Source organism: Verticillium dahliae, genomic scaffold, assembly GCF_000150675.1.
Source record: "Verticillium dahliae VdLs.17 supercont1.40 genomic scaffold, whole genome shotgun sequence".
Taxonomy (NCBI): Eukaryota; Fungi; Ascomycota; class Sordariomycetes; order Glomerellales; family Plectosphaerellaceae; genus Verticillium; species Verticillium dahliae.
Genome location: NW_009276958.1, coordinates 59,886 through 76,086, shown reverse-complemented (window position 1 = coordinate 76,086; position 16,201 = coordinate 59,886). Strand labels below are relative to the sequence as shown.

General features: G+C 53.6%; 5 protein-coding genes and 1 non-coding gene across 6 annotated transcripts; 3 read left to right on the top strand and 3 right to left on the bottom strand.

Moving 5' to 3' along the window:
* Positions 1-26: 26 nt before the first annotated feature.
* On the bottom strand, positions 27-1,530 carry VDAG_10469 (Delta(12) fatty acid desaturase). Its single transcript, XM_009659674.1, has 4 exons — positions 1,434-1,530; positions 577-1,369; positions 356-524; positions 27-304 (listed from the first exon to the last, which is right to left on the bottom strand). The coding sequence occupies exons 1-4, from the start codon at positions 1,500-1,502 to the stop codon at positions 127-129; spliced, it is 1,209 nt and encodes a 402-aa protein (XP_009657969.1). The 5' UTR covers positions 1,503-1,530; the 3' UTR covers positions 27-126.
* Positions 1,531-4,098: 2,568 nt separating this feature from the next.
* Positions 4,099-5,111, top strand: VDAG_10468 (uncharacterized protein; the record flags this gene model as incomplete). The annotated part of the gene is made up of 1 exon (XM_009659673.1): positions 4,099-5,111. The coding sequence occupies exon 1, from the start codon at positions 4,134-4,136 to the stop codon at positions 5,109-5,111; it is 978 nt and encodes a 325-aa protein (XP_009657968.1). The 5' UTR covers positions 4,099-4,133.
* A 2,065-nt stretch (positions 5,112-7,176) lies between these two features.
* Positions 7,177-7,292, bottom strand: VDAG_20040. The gene has a single exon (XR_692093.1). It is a non-coding gene; the product is annotated as a 5S ribosomal RNA (ribosomal RNA).
* Positions 7,293-7,896: 604 nt separating this feature from the next.
* On the bottom strand, positions 7,897-9,881 carry VDAG_10467 (dicarboxylic amino acid permease; the record flags this gene model as incomplete). Its single annotated transcript, XM_009659672.1, has 3 exons — positions 7,897-8,906; positions 8,963-9,117; positions 9,175-9,881. 3 exons carry the CDS (start codon positions 9,879-9,881, stop codon positions 8,035-8,037), a joined length of 1,734 nt encoding a protein of 577 aa, XP_009657967.1. The 3' UTR covers positions 7,897-8,034.
* Positions 9,882-12,488: 2,607 nt separating this feature from the next.
* On the top strand, positions 12,489-13,347 carry VDAG_10466 (uncharacterized protein; the record flags this gene model as incomplete). The annotated part of the gene is made up of 2 exons (XM_009659671.1): positions 12,489-12,685; positions 12,735-13,347. 2 exons carry the CDS (start codon positions 12,489-12,491, stop codon positions 13,345-13,347), a joined length of 810 nt encoding a protein of 269 aa, XP_009657966.1.
* Positions 13,348-13,716: 369 nt separating this feature from the next.
* On the top strand, positions 13,717-14,569 carry VDAG_10465 (oxidoreductase; the record flags this gene model as incomplete). Its single annotated transcript, XM_009659670.1, has 4 exons — positions 13,717-13,778; positions 13,828-13,960; positions 13,997-14,132; positions 14,181-14,569. The coding sequence occupies 4 exons, from the start codon at positions 13,717-13,719 to the stop codon at positions 14,567-14,569; spliced, it is 720 nt and encodes a 239-aa protein (XP_009657965.1).
* Between the last annotated feature and the right edge of the window lie 1,632 nt (positions 14,570-16,201).

Here is a 16,201-nt window from a genome sequence, read left to right as displayed (position 1 = left end):
CTCGCAAGGCTAGTAGGTGTATCAAGTTGGAATCAATCATCCGGTCCGTGGCCGGATCTCTATTTCATCTCTCTAAGACGCGTCTATGTTCTATGTGTATCGCCTGTGAAGGCCGTCTCGCAAAGTCTAGTTCTTGACCCAGCGCATGTTGCCCTTGATGTCAGGGTCGTTCTCGACGTACTGCAGAGTGCCGAAGACGGACCACAGCTGGCCAAGGAAGCTGCGATCGTCGCGGATGTACAGGTCACCGAGCAGAGGTTTCATGGCCTCAGTAGCCTCATCAGCCTTGTAGAAGGGAATGCGGCTGCGACAGTTAGCAACAGAATGACCTAGGGAAGTCAATCGTGCAACTTACGGGAAAAGGTGGTGCACAACGTGCTTCTCAATGATGCCGTGGAAGAGGTGCTTGCCAATGAAACCAAACTCGCGGTCGACGGTGGCAAGGGCACCCTTGACGAAGGTCCAGCCCTCCTCGTTGAAGTGGGGGACATCAGGGTGGTTGTGGTGGAGATAGGTGATGGCAACTAAACGCATGTTAGCACGAGTCTCACAACAGCCGAGGTCGGCGAAACTAACCCAGCCAGTGGTGGACCCAGAAGTAGGGAACAGCGTAAAGGAAGAGAACAGTCGAGAGATCCAGGGCCTGAGTGGCGTAGTAGAGCGCGGTAAACATCAGGGCCAGGCCGACGTCGGTGATGGCGACGTAGAGGGCCTCGGTGGAGCGGAAGACTGCGCTGGTGGGCTCAAAGTGGCTGACGCGGAAGTACTTGCCGAGACCGGACGGCTCGCTTTGCTTGCTGCCCTTGCCAGCGGTAACGTTAAAGAACAGGTATGCCTGCCAACCGAAGAGCTGGTGGAAGATGAGGGGCACAAGCTGGGCGAGGGGGGTGTCCTCGAAGAGCTCGTGAAGGTTAAGATTGGCGAGGAACGAGGGCAGGCGCGAAACGGGAGCCTTGGTAGCGGGGACGAAGGCCATGTCCTTGTTCATGTGCCCGGTGAAGCGGTGGTGGCGGTGGTGCGAGAACTTCCAGGAGAAGTAGGGCACCAGGAGGAAGGAGTGAAGGACCCAGCCAACGCAGTCGTTGAGCCTGGTGTGGGTGGAAAAGGCACCGTGTCCGCACTCGTGTCCAAGGATCCAGACGCCAGTACAGACGAGACCCTGCACAAAGCCGTAGACCATCCAAGCGGCGAAGCGCAGGTAGGCGTTAGGAATCGTAGGGATGAAGGTGAGGGCGGCCCAGACGAGACCGGTGACCATGGAAAGGTCGCGGAAGACGTAGTAGAAGGACGTCCATAGCGATGGCTCGAAACAATGGGCGGGGATGGTGTTGCGAATGGTCTGAATGTCGGGGAAAACAGGCGTGGATTTCTAGCGAGACGGCCAAAGGTCAGCCATTGAAAGTGCAACGAGGGCTTTTGATGCTCGAACTTACCTGCGGCTGGAGGACCACGGTCGCGGTGGCCGTGGTCGTGGAGGTGCGCTGGCGGGTGACGGTCGCCATTGTGATGGTGGTGAAAGCTGTTGTTGGTGGGTGAACAGCAGAGAGATGTGTCAAGACGAGGAGATGGGAAGAAAAGGGGAGGAAAGGAAAGAGGTTAAAGTTTCCAGCGGCGGCGCAAAGAAAAGGGCTTTTTGCAAGACCCTTACTCCCTGAGGAGGCAACCCCGTGCGTGCATGTGCTTATACCTCGCCTACACTTGTGCCTGCCAGTGCCCGCCGTGCCTCTGCCGTACCTCGCAAGGTTTCTTACCTGTCTGAGAAGAGCCGGCGAAGGCTGCCCTGTGGGGATCGACGTGTCGTCTCTGTTGTCGAGGGCGGTCAAGGGATAAGGGATAAGGGCACCAAGCAAAGGGCCAAGCTCCTACAGCGACCCATGCAGACCCATGTTAGCAAGAGTGCCCCTTGTGGATCGATCTGAGTAAGGGCCCGTCGAATGCTTAAGGCGAAAAGGGGAAAAGGGGTGTTTTCACGGCGGGTGGGCATGGAATGGCGTTTGACGTTCTTCGTTCTGACTCGGAGGAGGCATGATGCGATTCCCTAAGGTACCTAATGTAGGTACCTAAGGTAACAAGTACACAAGCCGGGGCCTCACGAATTGGGTTTCGCTGCCACGATCTGGCGCCTTGATCTGGCTGTCATCGACGAACACCATTCGCACGCTGCTGTTTGCCCACGGGCAAGGGAACGCAGAACTGGGTGTGTGCGAGAGCGAGACCGATGCGTTTGTGCCTGTAGCAGGAGAGGGCAGGCATGCGAACTTGTTGAGGTGAGAGGAGCTGAGGTGGATGACCCGCAGGCGATCCCACGTCCCAAGCCGAAGCAGTTTGTCGCTTAACCCCCGCGCTAGCCAGTACAGGACTAGAGGCGCCTGGACCTGGACTTTCGTGCTGAGATTTTCAGGGGTCCTGACCTAAAAGCGGAGCCTCCCATGATAAGGGTCTACTGGGCCCGGTGGGTTTTTCCACCAGGGGCGGGTCCCAACCCCAACAATTTTGGCTCCTTCTCTTCTCTGTTTCTCCTCCCTCTCTCCCTTCTTTTCCTCATGGCCTCCCCTTGTTCTCTTGCTTTTGCACAGGGCAGCGACTCAGGCCCTCCGACGCTGTGAATTCGGCCAGTCGCCATTGGTTGGGTGCTTTCCCTCCGGCAGCTCGTTGAAACGGACGGGGTCGTGTTCCGAAAATCTGGGTCCTCTTCACATGCCACCAGGTCTCCTCGCAAGAGACACGACAGGGCCTAATGCGATGCGAACCTCTAGTGCACCGGTTGTCGGCACCACACACCGGGCCAGTCAGGTGATTTCGCCTGCCGCTTCTGTGCGTGCGGGAGGACATCGCATCAAGCAGGGCGGTGAGACGACCGATGAGCAAATCATTCAGTAAGCATGGAAGAGGCATGATCGCCCCCTTCTAGGTGTGGCTTCCATTTGGCCGGGTTGCCAAGCTCGCTTGTTCCAATAGAGTTGGCCCTCATATCTGATCACGGCAAACAGGTCTCACGGTTGGTCGCGCTCACAGAACATCAGTGCATGATCTTTGAGCAACACAAGCCAACCGGGTAATTCCAGGCCCCTGAATCATCCCAATGTATGTCGCGCAGTATCAACAGGTGATCGCCAGTTGTTTGTCTACTTTCAGCGTGTTTTTTGGCTGTTCAACTGCATTACGTGAACCCTTGTCTGAGCCCCCTCAAGTTCCCCTTCACATGTCAGTCGGAGAAAACCCACCCAGTCGAAACTTTAAGGCTGTTTCGGGGGTAGATAGCTGCAAGGATTTTCCAGCTGTCGCCTCCGGGTTATAGTTTACCGCCTCGAACTGACTTCTGTTTTCTGGGCGTCAGACTGACAAAGGCCGTGGCTTTCTACCTGTGCCTCTGTTTAGAGAGCGCTCATAACAGACAGAACTGAAAGCTTGAGTCCGGGGCATTGCAAGGTTGTTTGCTGCAAGTGAGGTCACAGCCTAGCAACACGCTCTAGTTCAAGCTTCATCTTGATCTCACATTGATTCAAAACGTCGGCGTAGAAGTTGTTGGACATGTTGTTGGGTGGTTTTGTCTCGTTGTGTTGCCGCGAGCCGCAGTAACTCGCCGTCTTTAGGCATGCGCGCTATGAAGACAGCTGCTGTCGTGATTGTTGGCGGTAGTTTCGATGCAAAGAATATGGGTGATCGATGGTAAAGACCGTAATCAAGGGATCAATTATTTCAATACAATGTTGCTTTATGGCAGAGGTTAGAAGAGTTAAAATGGCCGGCTCCGCCCTTGGAAATTAGTTGAGCGCAAAAGCGCATTTGCTCAATATCCTCCTGGGCCATGTAACTTAGAAGTTCGACGTATGCACGAGACTGTCGTATCGGAAATTAATTAAAAATTCGTTGAATGTTCCAGCGAATCGTATACCCAGCATCAGGATGGCAGGAAAACTGAACACAAGTCCTCGTCAGTGTGGGCAACTGTCGGGTGGGGATTCTTGCAGGCTGACGATGGGCCCCCCACTGGCCCCAGCCGCAAATTTGAGCCTCCGCCTCAAGCAGCTCCGACGAGCCGAAAGGTTATTTGCACCTCTCAGCCCCGCCGTCCGTCAAAACCACTCCACGAGCTTCATCCGACAAGCGTCAGCATTGTCGAGATTGGCATCATGTCACCCCACATACTCCTATACTTCATCCCAGGCAATCCTGGCTATGTCGACTACTACACGGACTACTTGCACGACCTCAAATCAAGGGCCGCTTTCGCCGAGGGCCATGTCCACGTCCATGGGCGCGATCTTGCTGGTTTCCGTGATGACAGCCACAGACCATTCACTCGCGACAGCCCACCATATGACCTTGAGGTTCAGATTGAAACCATCTTCAGACACCTGGCGTCCCTCCGCCGGACGAACACGTCTCGTGATACTCCCGGAACAGTTGGCCAGCCATATGACCTTGTCGTCATCGCCGGACACTCCGTTGGTGCATACATAGCTCTTGAGATTTTCCATCGCCATCAAAAGGATCCTTCGGCTGCACCACACCTCAATCTCCATGCTGGTATTCTACTTTTTCCAACCGTCACGCACATTGCGCAGTCGCCGAGCGGCCGTCGGCTGGCCCTTCTCGCGTCGTACCCGGCCGTGGGCGGGATTGCTCACATTGTCGCAAAGGCCATCCTCTTCTTCTGGCCCGCTTGGGTTCTACGACTCTTCGTATCGTTCATCCTTGGACAGTCGCCAGCCGCGACCAAAACCACTGTCGACTTTTTCAAGAGTCGCGATGGCGTTTGGCAGGCGCTTCATATGGGCCAAGATGAGATGCGCGTCATCGCCGAAGACAAGTGGGATAATGCGTTGTGGGATTTTCCAGCGGCAACCCGGTCTTCACAACCAAGCCCCCGCTTCTTCTTCTTCTTCGGCGAAAATGACCATTGGGTATCGAACAGGTTCAGAGATCACTTCATCGCATCCCGCGCCAAGCACATTGACAACGGCTGGGCGCATGTGGAGATTGACCAAACCGGTCTTCCTCACGCTTTCTGTACGACGCAAAAGAACAGCCGAGCAGTTGCTGCCAAGACTGCGGGCTGGCTACGTGAAATATGGGATGCGGCGAATGATTCGAGCAAGTTGGAGTAAGTTTGCGAATTCTTATTTCGAGACCTCCAATACACAAAAGCGCAGTATTCTAGTTGCAATCCAGGACACTCCCCTTCTTACTGCTTTCCCACATGTCAGAATCAGGTAGAAAGTGAGATCGACAAAGAATCAACCAATTTGGGAACACCTCAGATACATCATCGTATAAGTTGATATGGCCTTCCCCGTTCATCGCGTACAGCTCTTTCGGTTCTGCAGCTTGGTTCAGAATTTGCCAGCTCGCGTCTGTCTTGACTGCTAGATCACTAATGATCATAAGGAAGGGTCGGGGTAAGATCCAGTCGATCCAAGTGAAAGAGGCATACAGCACCATGAGCTCCACACTGCGCCAAACGCATTCGATCGTCGAGTATGGGTGCTTGCCCCGACTTGGTATTTTGTAGTACTTCTTTGCCTCTTCCCCGAAGCTTTCGGGGATGTTCAGCATCGCAGGCTGCCGGCCTTTTGCCTCTGCAATATGATCTTCCGCGTCTTGAAATAGCTGTTGCTGAGTGTTCTTTGGTCATACTGGCAGGTGTCATATGGCCCCAATAACCAAGAAAAACAGTCGCAACAGCTCAGATGCGAACCTCAGTCACTGTGGCAGGTGATATAACACCCAAGCGCGCAGACAGGTACGAGTCCAATGCGATCCGAGTCAATGCCCCCGCCACGATCCATTGTTCAGAGAAACGATGCCGCGTTCTTGAAGTCCTCAATGCTCTGGGAGGATTCCTCCAGGTAGTGAGGCCCACCTCCACTTTCGCCGTATTGTGCGGCGTCGAAGGCGAAGGCGTGAAAACCACTGACCGCCAGACACCAAGCATGTAGACCAGATGTTTGCTCTTTGATGCTTGTGCCAGGATGCTCCTCTATTATTACGGCTTTTGCGATTGGGTGCGGAAGAATTGGTCGAAATGGGAGTCTCAACAACACCTATGCCACGACCATGGAATTTGACTTGAAGGCAAGTTAATGCGATGAACGACGAAAGGCGTGTGTCGGTGAAGACGTCGCAGCTTCAGCTACTGACTAATGCCAGCATATAACGCCTGAGAGATGGGGCGGGCGCCAAAGGTGGTTTATATAGCTCATAGATAATCTCAGTTACCATGAATGGACTCCAACCGAGGTATAACGTAAATTGCTCAACGGAATCAAGGATACTCCTGTGGGCGACTCCAATATCAGCAATCATAGAGCTTTTAATGTCTTAATCCAGGCCTCACCAGGGCTTCAATGATGCCGTTAGGGCTCATATTTCCTTGTCAGTGCTTGATATGGAGGAGAGTGAAGAGGTCTTCCCCAAGGTCCGCAGTCTATTAGATTGTAGGATGGGAGCCATGAAGCACCTGCAAGCAGGCCCTTCGCAGCTTGGAGGTCCCTCCGCAGTTCTTATATATATGCGTTTCTCGTAACCCTGAGCCCCTGACCGGCCACCCCTGCTTAGTAGCTCGGCAGAGCCACCTGACATTTCCCTTGACTGTACACTCCCCATACCACCGTCGCGAGCAGTGAGTGCCCTATCAGCACTACAAGGACATACATGAGAGGCGTATCTCGCGCCAGCACGTGCTCACGAGCTATCGAGTGACAGGTCCAGTCTCAGGTTGGCGGCCGCGCGTAGGACATGTGCTTGAAAACTCTTATAAGCGAAGCACTCAGACCCCAATTTTGTAGCAGCAAGTCACATTTTTATGAGATGACACGCACTCCTGACCACCGACTGTAATGTATAACATCAAAGACAACCGACATGCTAGCGCCGCTAACTCGTATAGACTCGTATATATTTAACAGGACATATATGTATAGTATATTTGAGACCCTGTCTTAGCGAGACGCTTGACAATAAGCCCCTTTCAATATGCTACAAGTTAACTATTCCTTTTTTAGTCTGAAGAGTCAAAGAAAGCAAAGTACCGACATCCATGATATAAAAGGCCTCATTGCCTCCTTCAGCCGGCCGTTATGAGTTGTGACAGATAGACTTTTCGCGCTATCGTCGCCAACCATGTGAGCCACAATATCCACCACAGAGTGCAGCAAAAGCTGGGAGAGCCAAAACATACAACACCGGGGATTCGCTGGTGGTCACCCACCCAACTACTAGTCCGGCCCTTACTAGTTTATCGCTAGGAGAGCGGACGGGATCCCGAGTTCTCCAGTAGGTATGGTCGTATGTGGTGGGATGGACAGATGCTGCAGCATATGTTCCCAAACGCTGGGACAGTGGCACCTACACTAGGGAAGGTTAAGAGGGTTTCAGAGACCATAGATTCGAAAACCATTGATCTGGTTTATTGGAGTTTTGCGTGTCCTCGAGCAAATCTTGATGAACGACATGACCGGACCAAACTTCAGGAGGCCAGTCGCCTTTCGCATCATGACATAAAACACAACCTTCAGTGGACAACTTCTCACTTCAGATTAGATGCAGCTCACTCATAATCGAGTTGATAATCTTATATAATAGACAAATTGTTCAAAGGTTGTATTCATGACCAGCGCAGCCTATATTCTTGAAACATCCATTGTGCCTCATGAGTCAGCCTGATGGGTGATTTCGAGGCAGGCTGATCTACACACGTATTCGCCAACCAGTGCGACGCGACAGACTCTGTATTAAATCCACTCTACGCATGTATATTCCGTTGTTACGGCAGGACTTTGACGTCAGACCGATCTGAGTAAGTGTGCCACAATTCAGAACGCTTTTCATACTTTTTTGCTTCGTGACACGAAGCAACATCATAGCAATTGTGAACATTAAGTAATGGAGGTCATTCAATACGGTTCATCATATCGTACCATAATTCTCTAAAGTTGGAGGTCGTCACAACTAACCAACGAGAAACTCATATACAAAACAGGGGTATCCTGCACGCCCACTATTCAGGTCGAGGGATTCCCACCTGTTGTTTCAGAGAATCCAGGCGATGAAGGTCTTGTAGAACCAGCTGCCACCACGCTTGTTACCCTCGAGCTCGCGGCGCGCAGCCTTCTGAGCGAGGAACTCCTCCTCCTCGCGGTCCACAATGTCCTTGCCAGTGAAGAAATCCGCCTCGTGGGGCTTGACTCCCTTGCTCTTGGTGATGATCTTGTGACCGGCGATCATGATAAGGTACAGGGGAATACCCAGGTAAGCAGTGATGAAGGTCTTGTACTTCTCCTTGCCGAAGCCACCACCGACGAAAACGTCAAAGTTCTTGGTCAGGGCGATAAGGATGCACATGAACAGCGCACCGTAAGAGCCCCAGATGCCGAAAGGTGCCCTGTAGGGCATGACATCGTCCGTGAGGTTCTGGGCCTTGCGGGCGCGGCTGAACCAGATATGCGTGACGAGCAGTGAGATCCAGGATAGGATACCAAAGATGGTGGTAAGGTTGACGAAGTAACCGAAAACGAGCTTCGAGTCATCGGAAACGTTGAGGAAAGCCAGCAGCGCGAACAGGGAGGAGAAGCCCAGAGCGTAGATGGGAACTCCACGCTTGTCAGTCCTCTTGAAGATGGCTGGAGCTGATCCGTCGGAAGCAAGACCGTAAAGCGTACGAGAGGCGATGTACAGATCCGAGTTAGAGGCGGAGAAGACGAAGACGCAAATGCATGCATTGATGATGTGAGGAACAACCTTGACACCAGCAACCTCAGCCGCGACAACAAAAGGCGAGGCGGCGGCGCCCGTGGCTGCCTTGTTGGCAAAGGCAAGCTTTGGCGAGTCGTAGGGAACATTCATGCCAACGAGGAGAACTGAAAGGCAGTAGAAGAAGAGGATACGGTAAAATGTCAAGCGGACTGGATTCAAATCAGCATGTGCATGTATAGGAGGCAAGGGGTTCAAAAACGCTTACTAGCACGGGGGATCGTCTTGCGGGGGTTCTGAGCCTCAGCGACGGTAACACCAACAAGCTCGGTACCGAGGTAGGCGAAGGTAGCCGTGACCATGGTCGACCACAGGCCGAGGAACTTGCCGGCATCGCCGTCCTTGATGTAGGGCTTGAAGGCTCTGTAGCGAGGATTAGCTGTGATCGTTCAGATCGAAGACGCACGATGGAACACTTACCCAGGCTCTTTCCAGTACCGGAAACCCTTGCGGTCTTTGTCGGGGCCACCACCGAGGGCGAGGATCAATGAGAACAGAATAATGCCGACAATGGTGATGACCTTGAAGGAAGACAGCCAGAACTCAAATTCTCCAAAGAACTTGATGCCGAAGTAGTTGATACAGATGATGGCGACAAGGAAGATGGCGATGAACACACCCGGGTTGATGTCTTCACGGGGAACCCAATACTGAATGACGAGGGCGACGGCAGTCAGTTGGTTGGGCGTGACGATGATGTATTTGAACCAATACGTCCAGCCGAGTGCAAAGCCGAGAGCAGGGTCGCAGTACCGAGAAGCGTAGCCGCTGAAGCCAGCGGACAGAGGGAGCCAGGTGGCCATCTCGCCAAGGGCGGCCATGACGAGGTATACGACGAAACCAACAATGGTGTACGAGATGAAGATGGAACCGGGCCCGGCCTGGGCCAGAGCCTTACCGGTGCCGATGATGAGACCAGTACCGATGGCACCACCGATGGCAATCATGGTAATGTGACGAGCCTTGAGTCCCTTGTGGAGCTGCGTCTCGGGGTTGGTTTCGAGGCCGCGGATGTGGAGGTCCTCCTTGGGTCCGGAGTACTGGCCGACCAGAGCAGGTTCGTCTGTCTTCTCGACATCGTACTGGCCGTACTCGCGCGACGTCGCGCGTGTGACGTGAGGGTCCATGCTTGCACGCTCTGGACAGGAGGGCTTGACAGCAGGGGGGAGTGAAGTGCAGCCGAATAGAGCAAGGAAGGATCGGACTAAGAGAATAGCTGGGACGACGGGTCAGGTCAGACGAACAGGCGACGAGTGGGAGGGCCCGACTTTAAATGATGGATGTCTCGCGAGCACGAGGGGCAGACGGAGAAGGGACCCAGGCCCGGGCACGATAACGTCGAGTAAGACATCAAAGGGGTGTGCGCAACCGCCCCAAGTCGACGACCCACCAGATAAGGCTAATGCAAGACAAGGGCGGATGGGAGCAGCGTCAGTGGCACAGGAAAGAGACATTTGGCACCTTCCCCGCGTGGTAGGAAGCACGGTTGACAAGCTGGGGTTGGTGTTGCGTAATGGGGAAGGTGGTGCGACGATGATGACCTCGCTGGTGCAGTGTTCAGTAACGATTTGGTAACGAGATTTGGGGTAGCGGCCAGCGGCGTCCTCGCGGCGCGTCAAGGGTGCGCTCGATGATGGGGATCCTGGGTGAAAAGATCTGCGTTGCTGCTCTTTCGCGGTTGGGAGCCCAGTACCAACCTAGGTACATGTACTGCACTGCCCTGAGATCATCACTGGATGGAGCTCGATCTGTGTTGGCTCGCCGCCGGGCCGGATACTGACCAACTGGCGCGAACGCCCGCAGAGAAGAAGCCGGCTGCCAGGCTTCCAGAAGGAAGCTTGGCAGGCAATAGCCTGCCACTTCTTATCACGAGGTGGAGGAACAGAGGGATAAACTGACAAGACGAGGCGGGGCCCGACCTGACAAGCCGAAGTCAACCGGAAGCATTTCGCCCTCGCCATAGGATGAGGGGAGATGCCCTGGATGCATAGCTCTTTCTGTTGTTGGGCGGATCAAGCTGGCAAGGGTGGGTAAACAAAAACTTGCGTGGTTGAATCGCATGAAGTGGGGGGACATCGGTGCTGCCATCATTCACAGTACACATGATTGGGCAGAGGCCGAACAGGGTGTGGTCGTGGCGGCCGCCGTCTCGTGCAAGACCCGGTCCTCCCGTCAGCCATCGCGCTCAATGAGGTGAGGGGCTGGACGCCCGACCTGTAAAAGCCGAGAGGCAGACACCCTGGTCGAGACGAATAGCCGAGTGGCCAAAAGGGCCAAGAGGGCCAAGCAGGGCAGAGATGGCCAAGGTCGATGGCCAAGATGAGTGGAAAGCTTGACCGAAAAGCTTCGCCCAGACGACCCTTGTTGGTCTGCCTCTTCACCCTGCCTGGTCTGCCTGTGGCTTGAAGTGGTATGGTTTTTTCTTCTTTCTCTCAGCTGGTCTGCCTTTCGTGGGGAATCCCGGGTGAGAGAACGACTACTGTTACGTCGTCGAGACATGGATTGAGTTCGCAAGCGTCGAACGGCGAGTCAAACGGCTGGTGGCGTTATTTGTAAAGTCCCGAGGACTACTGTATGCATACTTTTGCCCCAGACAAACCCCCCAGGCGCACGCAGGCACATTGCACCTCCACGAGCTTCCTTGCTGGAGCTAGACGGCGTTCTGGAACGATAGCCAAGAAGTGGATTGCAACCAGAAATTGGCTCCGCCACAGTCCAGTGAGTGCAAGGGTGGGGAGTGGATGCGTTTGCAGATTGGCCGACTCGGATTGAGACTCTGCTTTGGGCCAGGTGACCACCAACGTACATGGTACGAGCTAACAAGGGAAGGGAGGTGGGCTTATCGCGAACAGTGGAGCATGAACTTTGACGGTACCACGCGGGACCACATAGCACGACGAAGCGCTGTTCGCGTCGGTTCGAGTCGGGGTCGAACAGCGACCGTATCGTAGCGGCCGGGCGCCAGCGGGATTTCGGCGGTCAAGGCTTGTTCCGAGACGGCTTGGTAGCTCAACTAGTTACTGACTGCTGGAACGTGGAGCGCCGCAAACAAAAAGTCGGGTACGAAAATGCCTTGTTTGCCCAGCCCCCCGCCATGTCTCTTTGGCGTGGGCAAACAGAACATTGTGCTGGGCATATTTGATGGCCGCCACAGATTTTCATTGCAAGCCAAGCACTTAGAACTGGAGAAGAGACAAGCTTGAACCAGGCGAAGCTGGAGAGCCTGGGATGGGGACCTTCAGAGGCGTGTGTCTGTGCCTGAGTCCTTCCAAGGCGCACAGATTGCGCCGAGCTGACAGGGCCTCAGATCTGATGTGTCAAGGGGGACCAATCCGAGTTGTGTGCCGCATTGATGGAGTGGGTCACGTGAGTGACTACACGTCACATGACTCTTGGGGGCCACATCAGCCGCAATCTTCGGACACCCCACGATTCTACGGGTACTGCCGGAGTATCGAGCGCCAAACCTGTCATGTTCTGGATTGCGTCCCACCTCATCAGCTATCGGGTACTATGTAACACCAGGTTATCGGCAACCAATGAACTCTCACTTGATGCGAATGAGGAAACCTTTCCAGGGAATTGCTATCAGAAGGTCATGCCACAGACGGGCGTTGAACTTACGGGGACCGATCTCAGCTACGTCGTCTGGCGGCCCATTGCCGCTCCAACACGCACCCCTATCGAAACTCATAGCTCCTGTTCGGCAACTAAGCTGGAGCCATCAGTATCCCATGTCTACACAAGCTGGGCACCTGGGCCAGCAAGGCCAGCCCTCGTCCCTTGAGAAACCCATTTCCCCACAACTGCTGGGCGAGGTACGCGACTTTTGGTTTTCTCATTTGGAAAGTGAGGATGCAGCCATCCTGCCAGGCTTCAATGAGATGAAGCGTTGGTTCATGGGAGGCGAAGAGCTTGATACTCTCTGCAGGTAGGTTGTTCCGGCCGTGCCGCAACTGAATATTCACTTACTCGCCCAGCGAACGTTTCAAGCCAGTGCTTGAGGCCATCAAGTCATCAAATGCGACCCCAGAAGCGATCATTTCCGACGCCAGCCCATCTGACCCTGGGGACTGGCTCGCGTTAGTCCTTCTGCTGGATCAATTCCCCCGCAACTGTTACCGAGGGCCTTCAGCAAGTCTCGTCTTCTTGATCTTTGACCCACTTGCCCAAGCCGTTGCACGCAAGGCCATCGATCTTGGTATCCCGATTTCCCGCGACATTAGATACCACCTGTCTCGCCGCATGTGGTTCTACCTGCCTCTGATGCATTCAGAAGATCTCACGTTACACAACCACGCTGTTGCTGAGTACGAGCGCATGGGCCGCGACTTCAAGACGCTCATGACGTCTTCACCAGTCAATGACGCCGCTGAGGAGCGTTGTCGTCAGGTCCTGGCAACGGACAAAGAGGCAACTGAAAAGATTCTGGCTTCGAATCTCGACTTTGAGATCAAGCATCGTGAGATCATTGTTCGCTTTGGTCGCTATCCCCATCGCAACGGTCCGCTTGGCCGGGAAATGTCAGCGGACGAGCAGAAATACCTCGACGAGGGTGGCGAGACATTCAGTGCGAGCGCGTCGAAGTCTTGACCAGTCGTACCCAGGGCGCGCTGAAACCCGCTCTGAAAACCGCGCTGAAAACCGCGAGCACGCAATGTGACAAGCCTGTATATATGTGATTGTACCTGCTACGTGGTCATTTCTTTCGAGGTTGCAACTTTGTGCCAAAACCAAATGCAATCATGGAACATCTTCGTGGAAGTTAACGATGACCCCGCACTGAGTTGGGGAGCACGCCATCTCCCTCCCTCCAGTTATTATTTCGCCATCATCATACGCCATGATTGATAATCAAACATTACGAATGCCTTGCATGGCGTCATCTTCATTGCAACTGATAAAAACAGAACTCGGAGGCTGTTCTTTCGTTTCTTGCTTTCGAAATCATGACACATCAAAATGGGACGGTTTTCCGACAAGCTTGCTGGGCAGAAAATTGCTATCATTGGCGGTTCCTCCGGGTAGGTCGTGCTCTTTCAAAACTCTTGATGCACTGTCTGACTCTTACAGAATCGGCTTTGGTGCTGCTGAAATCCTGCTTGATGCCGGTGCTCATGTGGTTGTCATCTCCTCAGCAACGGACAATGTGCAGAGTGCCGTCGAGCGCTTGAATAGCCCAAACGTAACAGGCAGAGTAGGAGATGTCCGTGATGAGGCTAGCTTCACGCAACTCCTCCAGTCGCTCGCGCCTCTTGACCATATTATCTTTTCGAGCGTTGACAAGATCATCCGCGGCAGTCTCGCAGATACTGATCTGACTGGCGCGAAGGATTTGTTTGGTGTAAAGTTCTGGGGTAGTATTGTCACAGCAAAAGGTGCGTTTCTTGAGCTTTGAGCACACTTAGTATGCTAAGATTAAGTAGCTGTCGCAAAGCACGGCATCATCAAGCCTGGAGGCTCGCTCACTCTGACATCTGGTCTCGCCGGGATACAGCCCGGGAAAGGTGCCGCGATTGGAGGTGCCCTCAATGGTGGACTACTATCCTTGACCAAAGGGCTGGCTGCCGAGCTGTCCGATGACAAAGTCCGCGTCAACACTGTTGTGCCGGGGCTGGTGAAGACGGAGCTCTGGGGTAAGCTGGGACACAGCAAAGAGAAACAACAGGAGATTTTTGAAGGACGCGGTAAGGAGCTCCCAGTGGGCTTCGTCGCGACGCCAGACCACATCGCCGAGGCTTACCTCTACGCTGTCCGAGCAGACTATGCAACTGGGACTCTCATTGTCATTGATGGTGGAAATCTAGTCTTGTAGTCAAATTCGATGCAATTTCGTAGTTCTTCTACAGTCTTGAATCAACCAGAAATCGCCAAAACCACCATCGGCCCAGCAGCATGGCGCCCAGTCGCTGCATGTGCTATGGCGATCAGCGTGCGCGGACAAAGCATTCATGCACTCGAAGACAACGCACCGCAGGTCGGCTTATTCACCTCCCCGCAGATCCAGCCAGCAAGTGATGTATGCAGAAGTGCTTCAACTCTGCGGCTCTTGACACAAATGTTAACCGCAAAGACCTTTAAACGTGTGACACAAAGTTGGATACAATCTGCCACAAGAACCGAGCGCTTTGGTTCATCAGGCTTTCCATGTTCTTCAAGAAGCTGTGGACAACAACATAACAAACATAACATATGACTCGCAAGATTTGCTCCAAGTTTACTCGGGATACCATGACGGCCCAACACTTGTTAGCCGAGTGCAGAAGACAGCCAGAAGGGCTGCAGGATGCCCTTGACGCAACGCCAAACGTGCTGTACTGCGTTGGAACTTTTCAGTTGCTGATTTCGGCATGTGCTCTGGTAACATGCTTCGAGGATGTTAAGGGAGTATCGTGCCAGGCTCCGTCGTAATATGTTGCCTTTGGTCATATTAGCTTTCGTCTGGTAGCGACGTCGTGACAAGTATATACTTCACTTGGCTTCGGGCTCGAACTCATAGACTTTATACTCTCGCGTGCTCGTAGTCAGCAACGTTGACCAAGGGTAGCACATTGTTTGGGAAAGCCCGAGCCACCTTGTCCAGTCGACAGGTGGGCCACTCCAGATGCATTTTACTGGCAGAATCTAGAAACTGCTTCGTGTAGCAGGTAGAGAACCTCAGCTAGGCAATGCTTCAATAACATTAGGATGCACACCGGGACGATGACCAGTCAAGAATGCATCTCCCGGCAAGGATAGCAGACTGAACCTGATGTAGACGAAAGTACAAGGGGTTCGATACAATATGCAAGGAACAGCGGAAGATGCAGCTTGACTTTGAGAGCAATTTGAGCACGTTGATGCCTCGTTGAAAAGGTCTGGAATGGAAGGAGTTGCGGAAAGAAGTCCAAGTGGCACACCTTCCAGGACCGTCTCTCCCTCGGAAGCGGCAGTCTCATCGATGGTGGCCGTAAAATCAGCAGCAGAACTTCGCTGTTTCGCCGCAAATAGCGGGAGAAGATTGTCCTAGGGAGTGCTGCCAAAGAGGACTATGAGGCAGCATACATCATACCTTCCTAAGGTAAGACACTCACCAGATCATTGAAGTTGATGGGCTTGTCTCCGAGATGCTCGGAGCTCCGAGCATTAAGCCGATGAATAGAAAATGTATCCGAGCTTGACAGTTCGAGCTAGGAAGACGGCCAAGCATTGTTGTTGGCAGTTGCGCGACTCAGCTCGCGATTCCTCGGAGCCTCGTAGCGGGGTTACGTGCCGCCAAGAGACCATGGCTGATGGAAAAGACTCGTGTCATATCAATTGGCATCTTGGCCTCACAGCAAGCAGGCGGAGCAAAACTTTTAGCACGCCTTGAACGCCACACATGATGATCATGGACATGTTGGGGTCGCAGCGTGAAAGTTCGGTGGCATACCGGGCGCCAGCGCGTCCGTCTGGCGCGTTTGTTGCC